The sequence below is a fragment of the Colossoma macropomum genome, unplaced genomic scaffold (assembly GCF_904425465.1).
Source record: "Colossoma macropomum unplaced genomic scaffold, Colossoma_macropomum, whole genome shotgun sequence".
Taxonomy (NCBI): Eukaryota; Metazoa; Chordata; class Actinopteri; order Characiformes; family Serrasalmidae; genus Colossoma; species Colossoma macropomum.
Genome location: NW_023494809.1, coordinates 8,218,266 through 8,242,856, shown reverse-complemented (window position 1 = coordinate 8,242,856; position 24,591 = coordinate 8,218,266). Strand labels below are relative to the sequence as shown.

Sequence of the window (24,591 nt, the reverse complement as noted above, 5' to 3'; positions counted from 1 at the left end):
CCAGGCCTGGAAAATCTTAAAGCATGTTCATACTTAGCAGGTTTGATTAAAATGAACCCTGGTTGCAAATGCTCTGTTAAAGTGGTTTGTTAGGACAAGTGAGAATGCTGCCATTCAAAGCCTGGGGTGCACCAAATTATTAGTTAGGTCGGATTACTGCATGGCTCCAAAAGTTTAGTGGCTACTATCCTACTTGTCACCAAATGTACGTCGTAAATTCTGCTTGATCAGTTGTACGTTTTGTTGAGGTCTTTTGGTTGAATGTGAAATATGTCGGTGTGAACCAGAGAAAAAGCAACAATTAACAAATTTTTTTGCTTTGGTGTGGCTACGCAATTTACACACTGCCTTCACTCCAGAAACAAGTAGAAAACACGTCAAAGCATTTAGCCCCGTAAAATCTCAGGCTTATTACATACAAAGGTGCATTATTCAGTACCTACAGGGACTTCAATGCCAATTGGTTGAGCTATTCTTAGGTTATACAAGTGTGTAATAAAACTTTAGGCCAGATTAATTATTTTTAGACCAGATTAACTATTTTTCCTAACCATCTGCCTAGCTGTCTTAAATGAATGCACTGTGACATTTGCATAATCACTAGCTTGGGAATTCACAGCCAACTGTCAACCTTACTGCTGAAAATCTAACTTTTTTCTGTAATTTTCACATTTTTATGTTCTGAACTGTAAGGAAGAGGTAGGATGGTACAATATCAGCTTGATTTTAGATATGGAGAACAAAAGTAAATGCTCCTTTGAGGCCCTCAATAATTAAGAAACTAATAAAAAAAGAATATGATAACATTTCTACCAACATATCAGTTTGCATGGGATTAATATAACCTAGGACTGTTTTTCTATGGCTTGTTTTATAAGGTAAAAAGTTCTGCAATCTTTAGTTTGTAAAAATGACTGACATGGCATATTCACACAGGACTAAAATCACTGAGAATTCCTAGTATCTCCTCATGTAAAACTAACCCTGTCTCAACAGTGCTTAAGTCTTAAGTTTGCCAATTTCCCTGCAGGAAGTTACTAGGTTTAGCAAGGGACACTGGATTTGAGTAACAGAGCTTGAATATAACTGGGAGTTAATTGGTGTCAAGATGATATGTGAGGATTTGAGACAGTGTTGTTTGAAGGGACAAGCATGGGCCTTTTGGTGAGAAAAAGGCTTGATGGTTGAAAATGTGGTTCACCAGCTAGCAGAAAATTCGAGTTGAGACATGGGGTAGCACACAGAGGCATTTATTTTGTGCCGCAGACGACTGACTCTCTCTTCCCAAAGCAAACAGTTTGCCCTTGGGGTGAAAACAGCACAGTGAAGGGATGGTTCAATCAGAACAGTGGTTAACAATGTGGCTAACAATGTCAAAAGTCCATTTTTCTTCCTCTAACCATCTTCCTGTCTCTAGTCCCATTTTAGTCTCAGTAAAATCTTGATTTATTGCAATTTAGCAGCTAGAATACACACATAACTCCAACTCTCAATCAGTCTCCCTCGTGTTATAATCAGTATAACCTTCCCCTTATCACATCTGAAGGTCTACATCAGGGGTGCAAAATTCCAGCACAGTTTGGTCATTTACCTGCTCCAACACACCTGATAACACTAATCTGTTAATTGCCAGGTTAAGTGAGTGTGTTTGAGCAGAAAAAGCTCCAAACTGTGCTGGACACCGGCCCCCCCTGGTCTACATGGTCTCAGTCTCTCCAGTTCCAGTTCCATTCCAACTCTTTCCAACACTCATGTGTTTTGGTACTGGCCTGCTGGTGCTCCTCAAGTCTTTCTTCTAGGGACACGACATTAGTTGCCCATAGCCGATGAACATTTGGAAAACTCCAATATTTGAGAGACTTCAGTTCTTTGTGACCCAACAGGCAACCTCTCTGCATATCATCTCCCTACCTCTAGTTTCTTGTATCCTTTGTCTGTAATGAGCTACTGCTCTATTTTATTTAGTGCAAAGAGAACTTGCATGTGGCGCTATGTAAACCAAACTCATTATAATTTGTGCTGGAGGACAGGAGTCACCAGCTTTCACTGTTAGCCACATTGTTTGGATGGATCCTACCTCCCCCTTTAAGCCGCCAGAGTCGTGCTGCCTTGAGCTTGAAATGAACCAAAGCAAGTCACATAACTGAGCATTTGAATGCATGTATATGAACCAACAGCTTTCACATCAAATTCAGCCATAACCTAACCCAGAAAAAAAAAAACGCCACAAAAGACTGATAAGGATGGTATTCGCTCGTTTTAAAAGTGTTTGAACGGGCAAATGAACCTACAAGCAGGGCAAACCAACACAGAGACATTCCAACGCCGACAGATGTACTGACATAGAAACGATAGACCAAATTGGACACAGCAGAGATAATCTTTATAGAGAGAACAGACATACAGAGAAGGGGGGAGGGAGAGAAAGAGAGAGAGAAAGAGAGAGAGAAAGAGAGAGTGTGTGTGAATGGGAAAACAGACCTGATCTGCAAAAATCCTGGCTTTGTGTTCAGATGCTGCCCCTGCCCTCAGCTCATCCTCCACTGCCATGAGTCTTCATGTTAGAGAGAGAGAGAACGAGAGAAAGAAAGAGATTTCCAATTAGTTCCAGCCAATAGATATGTGACCATAACGAATATGATAAGTGAATCTGCACTGTTGTATATCCAATATGTGAATATATATATATATATATATATATATATATAAATATATAAAAGCTCCTATCCTCATTCAATTTTCTGGTACGCTGTAGTCTAGCTGTTTTGATGTACCATGCAGGGCCTAACGGCCAATTTCCCCCGTCTTTCTCCCTGTCTTATGAAGTCTGGGCTGTCCTTTGAGAGCGCTCTCAGCTGTTCATGTGATTATAGTATTTTACTGATCATGGAGATCACATGAAATATATATTTACACCGTCCCTGGGGAATAACAGGGACGGGCCTGCACAACCTTCTAACAAGTGTTGGAGAGCCTTTGTCTTGTTGCGCAAGCATGAGCAAGCCGGGCGGATGTAATTTGATTTCAGTATAATATGATGTTATAAAATGGATCACATTCAGACCTCGAGGCACATGCGATTTTAGGGCATCTAACAATGGCTGTGAGAAAAAAATTCTCCTTTGAGAATTCCTTGCAGATTAACCAGCCACGCCAATCTGTGAATGTATTATCAAGGCAAGCTCAGAACACATCTTTTGTTTAGTGTATTTATTTAATTCATCCACAAAAATTGAGGTTAGCATTCATTTTATACAATGGATAAGTTTCAGAAAAATGGGGTCCCCTTTACAGTACAGTGCAAAGGTACCCTCAAAGGTACAACAAGGCTCACCTTGTGCACCTTAAACCTTCTACACTTTAGCTTTTTTTTTTTAAAGAAAAATAAAATAAAAAGCACAGAGTCCAGACATCACTGTCCAAAAAACATCTCCATTTTTGTCGATTTTTATTTTTTGACATCATTTGAATACATTACGTGAAAATTTCACAAAGAATGGACCAACAGAAATCACCCAAAACTGATTGGAATAAAACATCTTTTACATTAAGACTTAAGAATGTTTTTGCCTTCTCCTGTTACTATTTTGGAGATACATGTTCTCCTTGGACAGCATTGGTATGGAGTCAGTGCAAGAATGAAAATAAATATGTTCCCTAACTAAACTGAGGATCTAACCTTGAGGGAACCACCACAGTGACACCATTTGTGGTTTTTTTTTATCCATGGTCCTTGCATATATTTGAAGAAAAAGCTAAAATACTGGCAAAATGAAAAAGCCGTTCATAAAAGAGACGACACAACACATGAGTGATGTCTATGAGGAATGAGAAATTACTGACAGGTATAAACGTTCCACACGCTGCACATCAGAGGGTGGCATTTATTTTGTTTTGTGTACATGTACTGAGCTTCAGTTTGAGCGTCTTGAAAAAAGCTTTCAAACTAATTAAACTTATACGCAAATAATGAAATTCACAGGTATTGTGTTCAAACAATGGGATTGGATGTTTTATTCCATTGATAAGGTACAGCATTATGTTGCTTTACAGAACAGTATAGAGAAAATGAGAAAAGAAAAACAGACAAAACAGTTAAAGTTGAAAAGTACGGAGACAATGGGCAGTTTTTCCAAAGATTAGAAAGAGGGCTTTGTTTGGTCATCAAAGGAGCAAACCGAGACATAATTTGCTTTGCTTTTCAAGTAGTTAAGCCACGGGCCGTCTTCCATGCAGTCATAACAAAGCAACTATGAACAGAAGGTCAGATACGGGTCATGAAAACTTTGAACAGTATAGAAACTAACTTGGATTCACAGGAACAGGTCAGGATTTGGGGTAAGTTGTACACAGAAACAACTAATGTGCTCTTTTTTGCTACATGAAGCAGAGGCATATTTATTGCACAGTGTAGTAATTAAATAGACAATATTGCACTCCAGGGTCAAACAGAGCTTATATAATCTTTTATACAGTCTTACCAAGTGTTGAAGATTTATATTTTGAATAAACGTTTCAAAAATATACAAGGGATACCCACATTCCTTCTCTTCTCGGGTAAAATGAATTCATTCCATTTCACTGTGAAAGATTCCTACTTTATATCAACATAAAAATATATATTCACATCATCCATTCATATCAGTGCTACATCAAATTTCCACACATTTATGTTTCTCGATCTATACTTAAAATCTCTATGTTTATTTCACAAACAGCACCAAACACAGTAGGTTAGAAAAGGGACCGTCTTGAAGCTTCGCCATCTGTTTCTCAGATCTTTTGCATATAGAGTACTTGCTTCTCGATGTGTAAGCATCTGCTCGGTGTAAACTACTGTGTGTGTATGTTGAAGGAAGCACCCCACTCAGTTTAGGCCCTTTCCAGTGTTATACTGAGACACTGTTCTAAGTGATTGCATATTTCATACTTGAATGTATTTGCAAATCAAATTGTATGTTGATGGCAAAGGAGTATGCAACAGTTCAAACAGGTATTAGGTAGTACAGACATACAAATAAGCACAGTGAGAGATGACAACAATTCATTTTTTGTCACATGATTGGAGAAAAGTAGAGTACTATGCAAAACTCAGAGACCATTCTTTATTTAATTTCCAGTCAGAACAGGTTATTCATGATTCTGATGAGAGGAAAGGTAGGGAAAAGTCAAAGTGAAAAGGAAAAAAAAATGGAGTTTCCAAAACTGGAGCTTAAATAATTAGAAGATGTAGAGATAATGGGCGCTTCTAAGAACCGTTCAAGACCTGGTGGACCTACAAAACTGTCACTGTCAGCTAAACGGTACTTCAAGCTTTCATCTTTGACAGAAAGGAGAAAATTAAGCTCAACTCTTGCTTCAGTTCTGAAAAAATCCACAGGTGTTTCTCAATGTGGTGAATCTGAAAGGATGTACAGCTGGTAAGAAGCTATTACTAAAAAAGGAAATAAAGAAGCTGCTGGTGTTCTCAGAACAATGGATTGGCCAAAATTCAGTGAATGTATTTCGGATTAACTGAAGTGTGAGAAGCAGAAAGTGCAACCAACTTCTACGACCAAACTTAGGACGTATGGATAAATATGCCTGCAGATTTCTTTGAAAAAATGAAAGCATGTCATGTGAGAAGCTAATAAAGGGTAGACATATTGAATGTTAGAGGCTGGTGTGCAATTTTGTTAAATGCATGTATTCGTTTTTTCCTGATGCTGAAAAATGAATAGCTGTATTACTGACTGAATGGAAGGTGGTCTCTGACTTTTGCACAGTACTCTATGCCAGTAAACCACAGCTTAGACAGAGTTGCTCTTGAGATGGAACATAAATACATGGCAGAACATGAATACCTGATAAATGAAACATTTTGTCGAATAAGACAGGTCACTATGCGCTCAATCACATCATTCCCAAAACATATTCCAAACACATGGAAGGAAGTTGGACAATGCTATCAAAGTATCTCTTTTTGGAAGAGATAATATTCTTATTAACTTCTCCCTTTTTGACAATCCAAAGTTTCTGGAAATTCTCTGATAATCCCCAACAGCTAATTTAGCACAAATTCTAAGACACAATGAAATATTGCAGCATTTCCATTAAAAGTTCTATTAAAAGCGCTGCCTCTATTACTCTATTGGTTGGGAGCAGGCTTGAGTGACACACTCAGAGTGCCATGGTCTGTATGCAGCCAAATCCCCGCTGTTACAGCCCATTCTTAGAGTTCATTTGTGTCCAGCTGGACCTTAATTGACACTGCCGATGTTTGTGGATTCACAGATCTAGATCAATCACAGTCACAATTTACAGCTGTAAAGTGGTCTGATCAGTATTTGAATATATACTGTATACAGTATCCTTCCTTAATATGTCACTCATTATTTTATCATTTCAATCAACGTCAGCCAAGCTAGGATGAGCTTTCTGGTTTCTAGATCTCTAGAGAACGTACAGATTCAGTTCATATTGAGAATACTTCCTCAGGTGTAAACCCCAGTTTAGTTTGACCTTCTTCACTTAAGGCAAGTGGTCGTCTGAGTATCTTCACTCCACATCTTCATCCCTGGAAATGGATTGAAACAGCATTGTGCTCTAAGTAACCGAGTGCCAGGAAACAGGGACTGGGTTGGTGGCGTCATTTCACCAGAAAGGGCACAGGATGGTATCAAAAACGTTGCAAAGTTTAATAATTCAATGTTTTAATACAAGATATTTCTTCTTAATATGGTCTTAGCAGGATCACATGCATTGAATGTGCATGATTCAATTCATTACCTTATGTTTGTGTCAATGTAATATACTTTATTTATTAATATACTTCATTTATTGTGGAAAAAAAATATATTTAAGTGAATTCTATGCATTATTTCTCTTTCAGAGTAATCAGAGTACTTAGCTTATCATTTTAGTTACTATGTAATTTTGCTATGCTTGATAAAAAAAGACATTTTTGTCAAAATGTCTACATTTATTCGATTGAAAAGCAAATCATGAGTGTGGTAACGTGTTCAGTTTCCATAACTATGACCATGGATGCATATCTATACAGTATGCGATTACAAGTACCAAAACCATCTATTCTAAATATTAACAGACTATATATCACAATAAGACATTCTACCTACTAAATAAGACTTTCAGTGTAAATAGGCTAAACCCTGTCATACTGCCATTCACTGCATAGTATACTAGACTTTATTAAATGTCTCCTCAGGAAACCAGAAATAAAGTCAGTGATATTTATGAATCCCTCTTTCATCACTTTCATAGCTCACCAGCTGCATGACAAACTCCCTTGTCTAAATAAATGAGCATGTAGTTCTACTGCTTGAATCAACGACCATGCTTGACCTCTCATATCATACTTCACTGTTGTACTGAGTACAGCCATGCATTTATAGGACCTTCTGCACCCCTGTGTTTATTACCTGTCAATTATTCCTTTTATTTGGGAGTCCTTTTCCAGCTGCTGTTGCCTCAGCCTCCTCTCGCTGTCCTCCAGCCGGCTCTGGTACTGCAGCAGGATTTTGTTGGTCTGCTGCTCCTGAGTAAGTAGCCTCCTCTCATACTCCTCCAGCTTGCGGTGGGACAACATCAGTCGCTCCTTCAGAGAATGGATCTCCTCCTCATATTCTCGCACCTGTATTCACAGTGAGAGACAGATAGGGACCACAGATTTTTATATATAAATGTTATTAAGGACAAAAAGTAAAAAAAGCTCTTATTCTACAGTCAAAAAATTGCAGCGCTACACATCCTACAGCTTTCGAGTTAGAACCACAAATCCTTGCGAGATCAAGAGCTTATACCTGAACGTTTCTTAACCAATTAGACTAACGGTGGTTGTACGGCGTTTGTTCAAAACACTATTTTCTGTACTATTTTAGTCACTCCATATAATATAATGCCTCCATATAATATATAATGCCATATTATACATCTACCTTTTATTCCACAGCAAAGTACTGGCAACACCTTAGCAGCCACCTGGGATACCATAGCAGTGGCCCAACAACACCTTAGCAACCACCTGGGAAACCAAAGCAACAGCCTAACAACACTATAAACAACCACCTGGGCTTTCACCTTACCAATCACCTACTAACCACCAAGTAACACACTAACAACAAGCTGGAATACCCTAGAAACCTCTTAGCAACACCATAGCAACTACCTGGAATTACTATATAAACCTAATTCAGTTATCAACAATCAGCCATGTTCTGCAACTGCTTTAACCTTTGAAGCATTATTAGTTTGTTTACAAACTTTCACTTTTTGGATTTATCTATTATTTTAAGACAATACAACAAAACACACAACAAACTCCATACAGAGCTGGGAGAAGAAGTGCATTTGAACCATAGATGTTGCAATTATCACAAGCTATAACACACGCACACATTTTCTAAGTCTCTTATTCTTCTGGGTCATGGGTGGGGGGAACTGGAGCCTATCCCAGCAGCCACTGGGCTGAAGGCACAAGCTATAACTGTTATAATTTTACAGTAATTATTTCTTGCTTATATCTCTTTGAAACATATAGAAAAATCATGTTGAATGAGCAACTAATACCACATTTGTACTTGTAAGTAGAACAGGAGATATTGTATTTCTATTTGATGAAAAGTTACTGTTGTACGTCCAGCTTTGTTTTGTGGAAAGAAAAATCATCTTTTAAAACGTGTTTTATCAATGTAAACTGAATATAAATGTAATTATTAGGAAGAGGAGCTAGCACAGTTTTAAATGTCACCTCTGATAATAAGAAACGTCTAGCAGTAACTCCAATATCGATGACTGAGAGATCCTCATTCCTTTCTGTTTATATATGCAATCTACCTAAAGGAGAATGTGGGTGAAGGACAAACACCTGCGACATAATGCAACTCTATTCTCTGTTCAAATTTATTTACTTCAAATCACTGTTCAAGTTCATTTCCTTCAGCTGTCGTTTCAATAATTCATAGACGAGCCCATAGCACCATCTGTTGCGGAAGTGATGGGCATGACTTGCACTTCCGTGACACCTGCACCATGCATTAAGAAGCTGCTGTAGGAAGGGCTGAATGATGCAGAGAAATCTGGATTTACACATAGTGATTCAAGACCACGCTGTTAAAGAAAACTGTTAAGAGAATATCAAAATATCACATAGCATGATGAAACACTACTCATGCTTCAGCTTTTGAGCCAGAACTACGAAACTTAGCAGGATTGTAGAGTCTATACTAGAACCGATTCAAGTTACGGTGTTGGAACATCGTAACATTGAGTCATTCCACTTACATAATTTAATACTTGTAATACAATACTCTACATCTTATTCCATAGCAATGGCCTAGCAACATCTTAGCAACCACCTGGGATATAACAGCAACGGCCTAGCCACACATTAGCGACCACCTGGGATAACATTTACATTTTTACAAACTGACAGACACTCTTATCCAGAAAGAGTCTAATCAAGTTACAGGGATAACTTATGTAGGAGTCTTGCACAAGGACTTATCCCAGGACAAATAATCTGTCAGAACAAAACTATTCAACCTCAATTCTACTTTCTGCCAAAACCTTCTTTTTACTTGTGAGTTGTGACTGGTGTGAAAATCAAAGCTGTGCTGGGTTGCGTCTGGTTTAAAACCAGTGTTTGCCGAAAAAGCTATTTAAAACCAAAATAAAGAAGCAGGCTGCTTTGCATGGGCTCATACTGTAAAAACAATTTTTCCCCTTTATTAATAAAAGTTTGATGTAGTATATAAACATTGCTGGGGCTCCCGACTGGTGTAACCGTCTAAGCGTTGGCCCTATCATCAGCAGATTGTGATTTTGATCCCTGGTGATGCTACAGCCATCCATGACTGGGAGTCCAAGGCCCAATTCCATTTCACCCATTGCCCCTACCACTTAGCCCTCAGCCCTCTGTTTTGCGCGTTCACGTCTAGGGTAAGGGTGTCCCAATTTTTGTTGAGATGGAGGGGTAGGGCGAAGTGTTAGGGCTACATGGCCCTCCAAACGGAGATTTTTCAGAGGCACACTCCAAACGGAGTGTTATCAGAAAGAAAGAAAAACCGGCAAGATGGCTGCATGAGCGACCAAAGAAACCCACAAATATGAGTATTTTCTCCGTTAAAAAAATACAGTAACTACCGTATTTTCTTAGTTTAATGTTGTTTCAATGTTATGGTCATTTTCTTCATAACAAGCTTTTCCCTTCTCTGCTATCACTGAAGACGGACCGCGTCGCCTTTAGAGCACCGCTAGTAGCTGTTAATGAAGCGGTGTTTTTTTTAAGTCACAATTGGCCTCGCTCTCTCTGGGTGAATAGGATTGCTCTTCCTCTCCCCCCATCACTCAGCACGATGATAGTTAGCGCAGGTGTCTGTTAGCTAACGTAACAGATCTGGCGGTGTTCGTCTGTCCGATGTCAATGTGTAGCGGCAGTTTGAAAAGATGCGGTGGCGCTTCACAGGTCTGGGAGGAAGCTTGTGCTAGCCTTTGCCCTCCTAGCGTTGGTGGTATCATGTGATTGGAGGAGTCCTAACTAGTGGTCGGAATTGAGTATGACTAAATTGGGGGAAGAATAAGAAAAAAAGTTTCAAAATTCAAAGTTGCGAAAGTTCTAAAATGTTCACTGCTCAGTCCATATATGTAAATTAAGCTGCAAAAACAGGCAGTTTTGAATTCACTCAGTTTCTGTGTTATTACAATAACTATCCCACTTACATGTACACCTATTCAGGCTATATCAGTTTAGCTTCACCCACTCACACTAAAGATATAAGGTGTGTCAGCTTTTTGAATGAGGCAGCCAGTCGTCATTTACATATGTCAGTCTCAAAAGGTACAGTAACAAAAACTGCTTAATTGTAAGAGATAAAAAAGATTGAAAATGGTAATGTAAAAATAAGTTATGACTGTTTTTGGTACATAAACCCACACAAATGGCATAAGTAGACCTTAGGGGGAAAAATTAAATGAAAAACCAGAAAGAAAACTCAAAAGAAAATACCAAATATGAAAGCCTTAGCATGATAAACAATCTTAGTCTCAGCAGCAAAGAAGATTCAAATTGTATAGCTGCCAGATGGGGCCCACAGTGTCTAACAATAGCACTGATACATATGGTGCATTGACTGGTAAGCATGAGCAGTTCTCTACAGCCTCATACAGTCTAACAAAATAAAGTTGGCTAAACTGTTTCTGCTGCTATTTTAGTCCCCTCTACAATCCAGTCAACATATTGTTTAGAAAACCTGCATTAATCAGAGCATGCTGCTAAGGAAATGAGGAAATTAAAGAACAAAACAAGAAGTATATATGAGCCCAGGACAATTACCCTGTCTAAACGTGATTCATCCATGCTTTTGGAATACTCCTTCAGCTTATATTCTTCTCTGTCTATGCGGGAGCTTTCGATGTCAGCAGAAAGGTGTGGCATGTTGGACACCCAGGCAACTGTTCTCTCTGAGGCTGGGGTGGGGGGGTTCAGGGTATTGGGAGATGAGCCCTGAAAAGAGAAGAGATATTGCAGAATAATAATATAACAGACTTGACTGAGTCATCAGTTTACATTTCTGCCATACGCCAATATCTTTAATATGAAGGCTATGAGCTCAAATAGATTTTCTTTGAAGAACATCAAGTGCAGACTTGCTGTGAAAACAAAAAAAAAGTCTGAGGTTTAGTTTCAAGAAACCAAACCCAAGAGACAGCAGTTGCTACCATACCTTGTCAATATCAAATAACTCATAAAAGGAGTAGTTTGTTGATAAATATCTGTTTTCTCCTTAAGTCAAATAAAGTCGTAATCTCCAAAGTTTGCTTTTTTAGTTGTGCACTGGAGCTACAAGGCTAATGTAGCTGAGAGAAGCTTACATACACCAGTAGCCACCCATAACTACTAGAGAGCTTCTAGAACTAGAGCTTTGGTTCGAGCCATAAATGTCAAAAATTGGACAAAGAATGAGAAAAAATACTGCTAATTTTTGCTATTTATCCCCTATGGGATTTCCAATAGTGTGTTAGCTCTAAGCTAATCCTGGTGCACATACGTTTTTTTGGCTGCTCTAGATTAAACACAAACATCTGAAGCTTGAAATAAACATCAACATAAATTTTACATTGTATGTAGCAGTTTTACAGTGACTCTTTAAGAGTCCTTTACAGAGCTGATTCAACAGTTTTCTATTCCTAACAACTAACTGAAACCTGGTTAGAGAACATCTTGCATCCAAAGTATCTAGGACGTCCAGAAGGCCCAGAGTGATGTTGTTTCGCATGGAATTGGGACACACAGTGAAAATCAAGATGTGATTGGTAAATTCTTTTCACTTTCCAAGTATGTTGGTAGTTAATGGAGTATGTTAGGCTCTCAGTCTGGCTCCTAAAGTTGTATCCAATGGTAGAGTTTACTTGGCTGTTTCTACCTAGATAGAATGTGGTAAAAAAAACTCGACTGGACAATTTTCTGTTTCAAGATTTGAACCTTTTTGTTTCCAACCAACCCTTAACAATTATATAAAACTTTAAGTACAACAGGTATGACAATTCTATTAATTAAAAATGAACTAAATTACAGCCAAGTATTTTTAGGATCCAAAAAAATCATTAGGTTGTTTCTGTTTTTAGCTGTGTGCTATACTTTTGTTTTCATAGACAACTAAAGAGGCAAACTTCTGCCTAGGCTGATTAACTACATTTGGAGTAAACCGTGTAAATTTGTTTTTTCATCAGTCCTTTACTTTAAAGTCCCAGGGAACACAGCGTGAAATGTTAAAAATATTTGTATGATGCCTAATATTTTAATGAGCACGCCTGACTGACAGCACTCAGTTCAATACTTCCAGCCTGCTACACTACTGAACCAGCAATAAAACACAACAGCGTGGCACGGCTGGTTGGAGGAACGGATAAATGAATGACCAAAAAGACGGACAACAGGTAGACACAGGAGCTAGCTTGCTAGTTCAGTTGTGCTTACTAGGTTAGCTTTCGCTTGGTTGTTAGCTTTCTCTCTGTAAGTTTTACCAACTTAAACAGAGACTGTTTTTGTTAAAGCTGTGTGGGGAAGACAACCCCCATCAGCTTTGTGATTGGTGAGAGTACTGCTTACGTATGCATGACCCAAGATTAGGACTGCCAGTGGATAATGGAAAGTTATTTACAGGACATACTTTGTACATGCACATTGCTCACAAAAACTAATTAACCTACCTTACAAATTCAGGTTCCCTGGGGCTTTAAGCTAATGGTGACTCTAACAGCTAGAACTGAATCACTAACTGCAATCAAAACACAAAATGAAAAAATAAAAATAAAAAATTATGAAAATTTTTAAACTATAATAACCCTGCTCAGGCTTCAATTTACCTAGAACACTGCTTGATTACAATTCCATTCTATTTACATTTGCCTCCTAGTACTTTAATAATTAAATGGGAACTTGAAAGCACATGTTTAAACCCTGGACAGTGAAAAAGGTCTATTTCTGATACAGCATGTCTACAACCGCTGAGCACCTGTTTGCTGATGGAAGGCTTGAGTAAGTGTTGCTGTGAGTGCTGCCGCTCCTGGTGTGACTGCGACTGCTGCGTGGATTGCGGAGTTCCCCCCTGGGAGCCCTGTGATCCCTGGCTCTCCCTGGTGGAGCTCTGCTGATGAGGCAGGCCGGGGGCCGTGTTGTCCTTGACAGAAAGCTGCTGGCGGGGTCCCTGCTGCCGGCCCCCGAAGCCAGACTCGGGCGACTGGAGCAGGTTTCCGCTCTGCGGCCTCGTCTTGGAGGGAGGCGTGGCGCCGGCCGCTGAGCTTACAGAAAGTTGGTGGGAGGTTTGCGACTTCATCCGCTGCATGGCAGGCGGAGCCATGGAGCTCTGACGGACAGGCTGGACAGTGGAGGGGGGTGATGCGAGCGAGGAATGAGATGTGCCTGTTTGGGAGGCCATGCCCATCATTTGCTGCTGCTGGAGGTTATCCTGGCACGTACAAAAGACAGATGGGGATGTACTGATACAAATTATACTTACTTAAACTTTCTAGACTTAAACTTAAACTTTCCTAATGCCACAAGCTTTTTGAAATAAGAGTTAGAGCTAGACTATGTCAATGTTAAATTGTCAAAACAAACCATTCACTCTGCAGTCTGAGCATCAAAAATCATTGTTGTGATGTCACATATGCAGCAGTTTAGCTAACCCATTCACATTGAAGTGATATTGAGCGCTGTTATGGTCTGTAGCAGAGTTATTGTAGTGGAAGATGATTAAACGTTGCGCTGTTCCTGGCTGTCAGGAGGCAAACATATCATTAAAACCTTCTAAAATATATAGACATTCAAAAGGAGTGGCTGAAGTTTATTCAACCCCTGGAGATTTCAATCTGAAATGAATAGTTTGGTCTACACGTTTCAGCCTGAGCTGAATGACTGTTATAATTCATAACAAATGTTATAAATTACAAGAAAAATGTGTAATATGAGCCTGTTGAATTTTACAAAACATATAAGAAAGTATTGCTGCAAATGTTACAGCTTCTGCTGCGGCAACTATTGACAAAAAAAAACATTATAAAAACAATATAATTCTTATATTAAAAGATAGAAATGGCTCATAAGAGCAAGTGACGACTGAGAACATATGGCACAAAAATGTACCTGCATGTGCATGGAGATCTGCCGACGGCCATAGTCGCCCTGATTGTGGCGGCTGTAATCGTCGCTGTAGCTATGCGAGTGAATGATGCTGGGCTGGCCCAGGTGTGGCCCGGGCCGTAAGGTGGAGAGGTCCTCACTGCGGGAGAAGCCACCACGGGCGAACTGCGGCAAGTACGCAGGGTGAGAGGGGTCGGGTTCCGGGGCCAGCAGGTGGGGCGCAGGAGGCTGGGCTCGGCTGTGCTGGTGGTGGAGCTGGGGCCCGTCGGCAGCCATGTGGAACAGCGGGTTCTGGAAGGAGAGCGGGTAGCGGAGGGCGGCTGCCTGCTGCTGCTGCTGCTGGGACAGCGAGTCCGTGGTGGTCCCCATCTGGCTCAGCTGGCTCAGTCGCAGGCCTCCGGACATGCTGGAGCCACCGGAGCCGGCCGACATCCGTCCTCCGCCAGCGCGCAGCTGACCTCCGAGGCCTCCCCCTAAGCCGCCAAGCCCTGCACCGAAGCTGCCGAGGCCGGCAAGCGAGGCCTGGGAAGAGTTGAGCATGTCCCCCACAGACTGCAGGTTAGAGACGCTGTTCATTCTTGAGTCCTGGAGGTCCATCATAGAAATACTTTCATTAACAGTCACAATTTACAGGGGAGAAGGCTTTCAGTCATGTGCCCCTTCGCACTCCTACTAGTATGTATGAGCACATAAACCAGCTAAAGTAAGCTTTTCGTCCATCAAAACAGTACATACATGTATACGTACATCACAAACTTATTGATCTACTTATATTTTTGTCTAAAAATACACCACAATCACTTTCATATGTATTAACAGCACCCACATCATCCTGTTGCCCTCTTTCGCCATGCTTGGGTGGTATTTTGAACCATGCAGTAAGCAGGCCTGTAGCGCTTCATCTTCCCACTGGATCAAAGGGAAGCCAAAGACCCTCAGCAAAGATGGGGGGGAAACGTGCTGAGGAGCAAGCTGCCATTCAAATGGACATTTTGAACCAAACAGCTTTCACCACAAGTAAAGCATTTCTCATTGACATGGGCCATTATCTCATGACTTGCCTCTCCCCCACCCACTCATTCCAAGTATATTTACCTTGCAAGCTTACCTTTGGGTCAGGATCAGTAATATCAGAACTGCTAGTACAATATGCAGGGCTGGACCGGGCCAGTGGGGGACGGGTAACATAGAAAACGTCTTTAGAAGAGGCCCGATGAGGATGATCCCGATCTGCATAACCCCCCATTCCGGCTCGCGATGGAGGAACCCCGCCACTGGACATAGCAGAGGTTGGGGAAGGCAAGCGAGTGATATCTATGGAACTGCAGTGGGGTCAACACAAAATATGATCGGGACAGCTGATTAGCAGAACCCTTCCGTGTTTACTGATCTTCAAATCTTCTTAGAACTTCTCTTGGAGACTCCTCCAAGAGACAGAGCCTCGTCTCATAGGCCCTCTAGTGGTGGAGATGCTAGTGGTGTTTGTGATGTTTAAATGTTGGTTAAAGTAACAACCTAAATGTGTCAAAAGCAAAAGGCAACAACACCAGAGTTGCCTCAGCCATTGTCATTAGATGCAGTGGGCAGCTCCTGCATAAATCTGAGCATACATTCTAGGGATGGGCATTTTCAGTCAAATTTAATATCTGACATTTGATATCCGTTTTCATATCCTGCATTATTTGAAAAATATTTTAAAAATACACTCATTGAAAAATAGCTGGGACTTTGTGTTTCATTTGCATAGTGCCTCATTTTCATTTATCTGACTATAACAATTTTCTCGACTTTCTTGACTTTATATGAAATTTCTAACTTATAGACCGAAATTCCAATCAGTAACAGTTCATTTGTGGTTTATTCCAAAAATCACTAAGTGACTGAATCTACTAATTTTCAATTTCTAAGACATTTTCCTTTCATTGATAAACAGGTGCAATGACAGCGTTTTAGAGGTTGTTACTTAATAAGAAGAGTTAATTAAGAGGCAGAATGAAACATCTTTCCCTCAGCCCAAGGAGGTTAAATGCTTTGGCATAGATCCACTACCTGTTGAGGTCCCTCATCATGACATTCTGGAACTCAGAGGAGATGCCTCTGTTAAAACTGGGCCGGGACAGCAGCCTGTCGGTCTGTCTCTCTGGAGGCTGTCTGTCTGTCTGGTGACTGGGCTGCCTTTGGAGGTGTGGGTTGCGAAGGGCCATGCTAATGTCGTTCAGGAGGCGGGGTAATGGTCCAAGTTTAATGATGGCATCCTTCGCCAAAACAAATTAAGACAGGCACATGTAAAAAACGGACAATTAATAATAAATAAGAAAACATCAACAAGAAAACAAACTTGTTTTGGTCTTCTCTGGCTGTTAACAGGTTGTACCTACCTTACTAAGCTGAGCCATAACCTCCCACAGAAGGCTGTGTAAGATTGAAAGCTCTCTTCCCAGGTCAATGTAGCCCTCAAAAGCAACTGCATTGCTTACACTGTCTAGGTTGGAAATCTCATACAGGAACTGCTGCATGGAACCCCACTCCATCTCTAAAAACTCATTCATGAAGCCCATGTACTCCTCCTTACTGCCAAACCTAGAATAGTAAAACCAAAGCAAAACTTCAATATACATTGAGCTGCCAGGTTACTTGCCAGTCACCACTACCCTGTCCATTAATGGAAAGCAGCCACCACAGGACCACAGCACTTATTTATAAGCACGTCAGTGTGATCTCTTTGGCTGCTGGGTTGAGAAAGACCATAGTGGTCTTGTAGTCAGAAATTGACCACTGATGAAGAGCCATCGGATGACCAACACAAATGGTCCTTTGAAAAAGCCTCTAACTGTACACCTACAATGTGAATCAACAAGGTAGAGGTTTCAAGTAAAGTGGCCAGTAATTGTACACAGTGTGTAAAAGGTGCTACCACACAGCTGCACCTGATACTACTATGTTGGTACTACTTTGGCTGTACCGTTTTGGTATCACTGCTGTGCTGAGAATGGTCAACCACCTATATAACATCAGCGGTGGTCCTATAGTGGTCTCTTTCCACTGATGGAAGGGGTAGAGTGGGACTGATAAATTGTGCAGCAACAGTGAGTAATTATTCTATTACACCACATGCAACTATCTTTGCATTTCACCTGACGTCACACTGTATAACTTGCAATTTTGAGGACTGAACAGAGGACTAACTGAGCTAGCTAACAATATGCCTTCTTATTTGCTGCACTTATTGGCTGCAATAACCGTAAAGTAAGCAAAGGATTAGAATTGTTCATGAATTCTGTTGCAAAATATATTCAGAATAAGCCACAGCTAAGTCCAACATTGGTTAGAACAGTCTAGCTGACCAGATAGGTCTCCTTTATACCCTTTAGCTGTGATTACACCCAACATTCTCTGTGTTTAAACCTCAAAACAACAAATCAAAATTTGACCTGCCTATAATTGCCATTTTCTACAGAAAAAAATCACATTCCAGTGGCTAGTAGGTCACAGTAATCAGTGCCAGGTTCTACTCCTCACTGACATGTGTCACACAAGCCGTTATTCCACAGAACGTTCCTACCACAAATCACTTTTCTTCAAACGATGCGTGACGTGTGTTGCAAAAATGTGGACCTTCTGCGGGGCCCTGAAGATCAGTTTGGGAAAAATTGGCCTACACAGGTTAACGGATGGTTGAATGTGGTAGGCATAACTGAAGAACTGGCTAATAAACGTACATACAAGTGAGTGTACTTACTGACTGTCGCATTCATTTGTAGAGTATGAATATTAGTGAACACCATGATTATCATCATCTTCATTATAATATATCCAACAGTTTATTGCACTTCTCTATTTGTTTGTTAATACGCTGCATTAAAGGAAAACGTGCAAAGCAAGCAAATATTCAGTACAGCTAACTGCTCACACTGACTTGGAGAAGTTGGCGAGGTTCTGCATCACTTTGGCTATGAGGGTGAGTGTGCGCGATGTCTGCTCATCTGGGTATTCCTGGGTGAGGTTGAATAAGGAAGGGGACATGACAGCTGGACAGAGGAAGCGCAGGAAGAGGGAGCCACTGATCAGGCGGTCGGCAATGTCCTCCCTCCCTCTCTCAGCACATCGGACTCGCCAAGAGGCAAATACCTCCTTCAGCTCTCGGGGAAACACACTGGTATACACAAAGAGATGACAACCAAGTATTTCAGCAGACATTCATTCAGCCTTGTATGTATGTACTGTTTAGCCTCTAATTTACAACAGTCTGTATGTGTGGCCACATTTAAATTCTTACTCTCATAAATACTTTGCTGTGCAGTATTGTGCAGAACTCAGATCTCCTTTCATTTATTCAATATCCAGTCAAAACGGACATTCATAAGTTATTCGTTTATATTTCAGTGTCAGCAGCCAGCAAGAATTTTATATTAGAAGCCTCAAAAACTTCAGGCGCCTGAGGAGACTTGCTTTCTGTACTTCAAAGAAATCTATAGGGATATTTTTCCACACCGACAAAGTTCAGTCGTAGAAGTTGGCTGCATTTTCTCCTTCTAATTTAATGATACTGAGGTCTCAGGTCTGGGCAGTCCTTCTTTTTTGTCTATACTAACAGCATTGCATTTTCGAGGAGAAGGAACAGGATGTTTAGTGACAGTTTTGGAGGTCTACGAGGAATCCCATTTTCTCTATTTTTTAATATCTATTTTTAACTTCAGTTTTGGGAACTCTGTTTTTTTCACCAATTTTCCATTGACTTTCCAATTCCCTATGTAAGTGGATTATCTTATATCTAATCACCTCAGAAATACCTCCTGAAAAATGAATAACTTGTACATAATGGGCGTTTTGACTGGAAAGGTGATCGCTGACTTTTGAACTAATATATTATTTAAAGACTAAGACCAACTGATGAAACACATCTACCTTTTGTAGATAAGAGTGGTGACCCCTTGGTTAAGGAATACTTCAACCAGTAATGCTAATAAAAAATAAAAGCTAGTTTGGGCCTAAGAGGATAATGCAAATGGAGATCATGCTAACTTGTTTTCACTTTCTTACTAGCTTCGTTTCAGTTATTAGTGTTGTCAGGATGTCTGGGCGAAGCACATATTCATTTCCTGAAATCAATTAAAATCATCTTTGGAATCACAGAAATAAACTTTCAGAATCTTTGTTGAAAGCACCCCCCAAAAAAAAAGCAACTAACCAATGAGAGTTGACGATTTTGCAGAGGGCAAGCTCACAGCACATGCGGAGGTTGGCCTGATGGTCGGGTAGAACAGACGGCGGCGTCCTCATGGGATCAACCTCGCAGTTCTCCTCTGACTCATACAGGGCTCGGATGAAGTCACCTGCACACAAACGAACATCAGCTTACAGCAGCACTGCGTCAATACAAAACACAAGTGACTCTGATAGATTCTCAGGAAAACAGCAGGTAGATCAAAAGATTTCGCTCATAAATTACTAAAAACGTATCACCTAAAGCATCCTTGAGGTACTTATGTCCAATGAGTTTGAGGTACTCTTCTATGGCTTTGGTGGCCAGGGTGTTCTCTCTAAAGATAAGGTGCTCACGATCGATGAACCTGTCTACCTCACACATCGCCATGTCCGAAAGAAAGTCCTTTAACAAAAGAAAGACAAAGGCAAAATTACAACACTGACAATATATACCAGTGACAAAAAGAAGGGAATATAATGCTTAGTAAGCCTGTGCCAGTAACAGGGTCCCTTTATTTGGATAACTGTTTTCAAAACAGTTAAACTGGGTTGAAGAGAGGTATTTTGTCCTTCGCTATGACTTTTTCACCTTGTAATTTTGTGGGGGGCCACTCACAGCGAACCAAATGTGGAAGCAGTCATAGCATGTGATCTAGTGATGAGCATTCTGGCCCTTTTCAATGAGTCCTATCAGTTAGCTCAGTTCATCAATATGGCTCCCAAATGGCTTTCCAATTCAAAAGTATTGTTTTTTTCAAACATAGCCAAAGTAAAAATATCACTGTCATTGATTGTTTATGTCTATTTATAGCTTAAATTGTTAATCTGCATTTTACTCTACAGTATTATTAATAAAATAACATTATATTGCATGTTGCTTCTTATAAAAACTACTAGGCAGCCTGTTGTTTAGAGGCCATATAGGAAATATCAGTTTCATTCTCCTTCATTTCATATGTATTTTTGACAAAAGAAGCTCAAAGTAAGCAATGAGATCACCAGATACACACATTCAAGATATGTGATACATTTAAAGGTTTGAGTTATATTTAACAGCCTGGCATTTACAGCATAGCTAACATTAGTGATGAAAAGAACACATTTATTTCAGTATTCCCTCAAATAGCCTACATATTTTAGGCTGTAACTGTTTATCCCCAATGATTTCTTCATAATAATTAGCAAAGCCAATCTGCTAATACAGCTTAGAGTATAGCAGTTTTAGTTGTGGTTATATAGTTAATTTGTAACTGTAATTAATTTAGTAAAAAAAAAAGAACAAAATTGTGAATGTGAAGGTAAACTTGCTTAGCTTGATACCTTCTTCTCTGAAGCCATTTTGCCTGAGGCTGCTTAAAATGGCCTGTTTCACCAGGTTCATGAGAGCTGTTTTATTTAATGTTTTCTCTCTGGGAGCTGGAGCTGTTTTGTCAGATGTCTGAAATCTGAGGCTGAGGCCTGAGGATGTTGTAAAATGTACACTGTACCATATAACTGACTTTTTGTACAGACATGATAATCTGCCTGCAGCGCTGAGCATATTTAACAAGCTCAGCTCAAAAGCCACATTTCTACAACAGTCTTTTCTATGTTATTTACAATGAATATGGGATATCACAACACCCAAAATGTTTAAAAGTTATGTGGGGGTATCTTAGAGTCTTGCTATGGTTTGCTTGAAATAAATCAGTAAATGATCATTTTTTAAACCATCTGTAAACTAATTGTACCATCACTCTTACAGTAACTTTGTTAACCATCACCTGGCACAGGCCTAAACATGAAAAAAAAATGATGAGGATAGTGCTAAACATGTACCTTTGCCTTCCCTGTACTTTGTAGAATGTGCACCAGTGCACAAGCCACTTCCTCTTTGCTTTTGACACTCAGTAGTGGCTCTAAAACAGCACATAGTGTTCGGTAGTTGTTGGTGACATACTCAGCAAACTCCTTGTACAGCTCTATTGGCAGGATACTCATTGTCTGGAAGCGAGACTTGAGCCGCAAGGAGGCATTGATGATTTTGCCCCCTCCTACTCCCCCTCCCTTGGCCAGAACGCTGGGCTGAATCACAGGGTACCATTGCTCTACAAACTGCCGACCGGTGATACTGGAAATGGGGATGCTGACAAGTCCTAGGTATGTGCTCTTTTCCTGAAATGAAAGAATGTGCAAGTTGTTGACAAGTGTTGTGTATTCAGGACAAAAGTTTTAAGGGACTATACAAATCTCAGAACCTTTGGCTATTGTGCTTTTCTTGGTGTCTTGGTATCCAGATCTTTTCATTTGTGGCATCTAACATAAAAATTAAGGTCCACTTTATTTAGAAGGTCATCTATAGACAATCTCTAGATGCTCAAATTATCAATTGACAAGCTATGTGGTGAAACCCATTACCACTGGGCACAGTTGGGAACAAGTCACAAAGTTGCAATTTAACAAGTGAGTTTTAGGTCTTGACACTCAAGTTCCGAGTAAGACAGTCAAGTCTCAATTCAAGTCTCGAGTCACTAAAGCCAAGTCCCTATTCAAGTCCTGAGTCACTTCAGGCAAGTTTCAAGTCAAGTCCAGAGTCACTATAGGCAAGTTTCAAATCAAGTCACAAGTCACTGCAGGCAAGTCTCAAGTCAAGCCCTAAGTCAATACAGGCAAGTGTCAAGTCAAGTCCTGTGATTTCACCACTGAAGATCAAAATGATGGTAATGGTAAGACAGCCACAGTAACAAGCATTTGAAGATGCTGCTCTAAATCAAATTTACATTTGTTCTAGGTTTGGCACACCTACACCAGGAAACAAATCATTCACATAAAAAGTAGCCAACTGTAGAGAGTCCAGTCTGCAGCCAGATGCCTCTCCATGGTTCTTCCACTTGTGTAGTGTCTAGAGCTGTTTTTGAGGCATACGGCTCAAGTCCAAGTCAAAGCCTGAGTCACTGGTGTTCAAAATAAAGCTGAATTGCAAGTTGTTTTTTATTTTTGTAGAGTTGAGTCTGAAGTCATCAAATCTGAGACTCTAGTCCACATCTTTGGCGTTATGGTTAGGACCTGGATTAGTGGTTAGTGGATCGTCTACAGTGGACCATACAAATAAAGTATTACCAAAATTGTTATCTGGTTGGAGCACAAGATTTTCTCACCATAGTTTAGAGTTAGGATTACAACCAAATGTAAGATGGCAGTCTATTTCAAATGATGAAGGAACTTAACAAAACAGCAGTTCTTGAAAAACTTCTTACATCTTACCGCTGATAGAAGCAACTATGAGACATGTGTACCAATCACAGGCAGGGGGAGGCCTCAGAACAAATGACAATGTGTTTAGCAGTTCTGTTGGACAGCCCGCGCACACTGCACCATACAAACTCAAACCAACATGTCATTTCTGGCAAATACTTCCATATTTCGTTCGAAGTATACTGTTAAATTATGTTCTGGGTTGAGACTAAAGTTAGGTTTAGAGTGATTGTTAAGTTGGTGCAAAACATCTCCAAATAGAACATTACCAAAAACTTTTCTGGATGCAGTATCACTTTCTTCTCACCTTGCGTCTTTTCTTGTCTGTCTCTTTGTAGAGGTGAAGGCGGAGGTTGCGGACGGCCGGGAGGTTGTTGAACTCAAAGTGCTCACCCCAGAAGACAGTGTCGGTGCGGGGTTTGCTGGTAGTGCGAGCGTACAGCATGTCGTCCAAACACAGTTCACAGTAGTAGCGTTTTTTGGGCGGCAGCTCCCGGGCTTCGATGATCCACAACTTCAACACGTTGTCCACTCGCCGACTGTTGTCCTGCGTAGGAGGGAGCAGAGAGGGCTGCTGGGTAACTGGCAAAAACATTCAGCCACAAGGCAAAAGAAATAAAATAAAGAAACCGAGACACTGGTAGAAAAGGGTATGTTTGACTGCAACAGGAACTGAATAACAGGTATTGAATGAGAGGTAAAAACATGAAAAAATGAAGAGAAAAGGGGAGTGAGTGGGCATGAAGTTGGCCAGGCTTCAGGAAAGAACAGCACTCAGTGTGATGATTGCAAAGGGAAAAAAAAAACTAACTATATTTGAAATCCCCACTGGGAGGGTAAAGTGCTGGGCTGATTGCGGAGAGCGATGTTTTTCGCAAAGGGTGAGTCATTTAAGCAGATCAAAATGCCATTGGATCACTCTGCCCTGCTCTCACTGCCATATTTAGATCGACTAAATATACCTGTTTTCAAAAGCAGTCTTGTCCAGAATGCTCAACTGGTTTGGTAGCAAGTTATCAAAGAAAAGTACCAGTCACAAGTTTGGATGTTAAATGTATGTTTTCCATAATCTTGAAGATATTTACATCAAAAAGATAATGCTTAAATGCTTCTGTCCACTGTTGGGGGTAACATGGTACAAAGTAACACATTACAGTGATGTTTTCCTGTCAGTAGTGGGAGGAATTACAGTTTAAATTCTTGTAATAGCATTACAGTTACTGACTTACTAAGAATTTCATGACTTGTAGTACTCAAATCTCTGTAAGAGAACTATTAACTTTGTGTGATACATTAAAAACATAGATTTTGTCTATATACACTACAAAAGTATGTGAACATTTAACCCTATCACACCTATATGAGCTTGTTGTACGTCCTATTCCAATCCATGGGCATTAATATGGAGTTGCTCCCCCCTTCTTCCAGTCATAACAGACCCCACTCTTCTGAGAAGGCTTTCCATAAGATTTTGGAGTGTGTCTGTGGGAATTTGTGTCCATTCCGTTAAA

General features: G+C 40.3%; 1 protein-coding gene across 1 annotated transcript in view; it reads right to left on the bottom strand.

Moving 5' to 3' along the window:
• Window positions 1–24,591, bottom strand: part of syngap1b (synaptic Ras GTPase activating protein 1b) — a 79,124-nt gene that overhangs the window by 18,636 nt on the left and 35,897 nt on the right. Inside the window, exons 6-18 of the mRNA XM_036558240.1 lie at window positions 23,388–23,627; window positions 21,665–22,000; window positions 20,105–20,249; window positions 19,830–19,974; window positions 18,558–18,794; window positions 17,020–17,221; window positions 16,691–16,896; window positions 15,750–15,963; window positions 14,645–15,226; window positions 13,515–13,967; window positions 11,333–11,503; window positions 7,422–7,633; window positions 2,482–2,554 (exon numbers count right to left, since the gene is read on the bottom strand). Coding sequence (XP_036414133.1) covers window positions 2,482–2,554; window positions 7,422–7,633; window positions 11,333–11,503; window positions 13,515–13,967; window positions 14,645–15,226; window positions 15,750–15,963; window positions 16,691–16,896; window positions 17,020–17,221; window positions 18,558–18,794; window positions 19,830–19,974; window positions 20,105–20,249; window positions 21,665–22,000; window positions 23,388–23,627 — 3,216 coding nt within the window. The remainder of the gene's footprint in view (window positions 1–2,481; window positions 2,555–7,421; window positions 7,634–11,332; window positions 11,504–13,514; window positions 13,968–14,644; window positions 15,227–15,749; window positions 15,964–16,690; window positions 16,897–17,019; window positions 17,222–18,557; window positions 18,795–19,829; window positions 19,975–20,104; window positions 20,250–21,664; window positions 22,001–23,387; window positions 23,628–24,591) is intronic.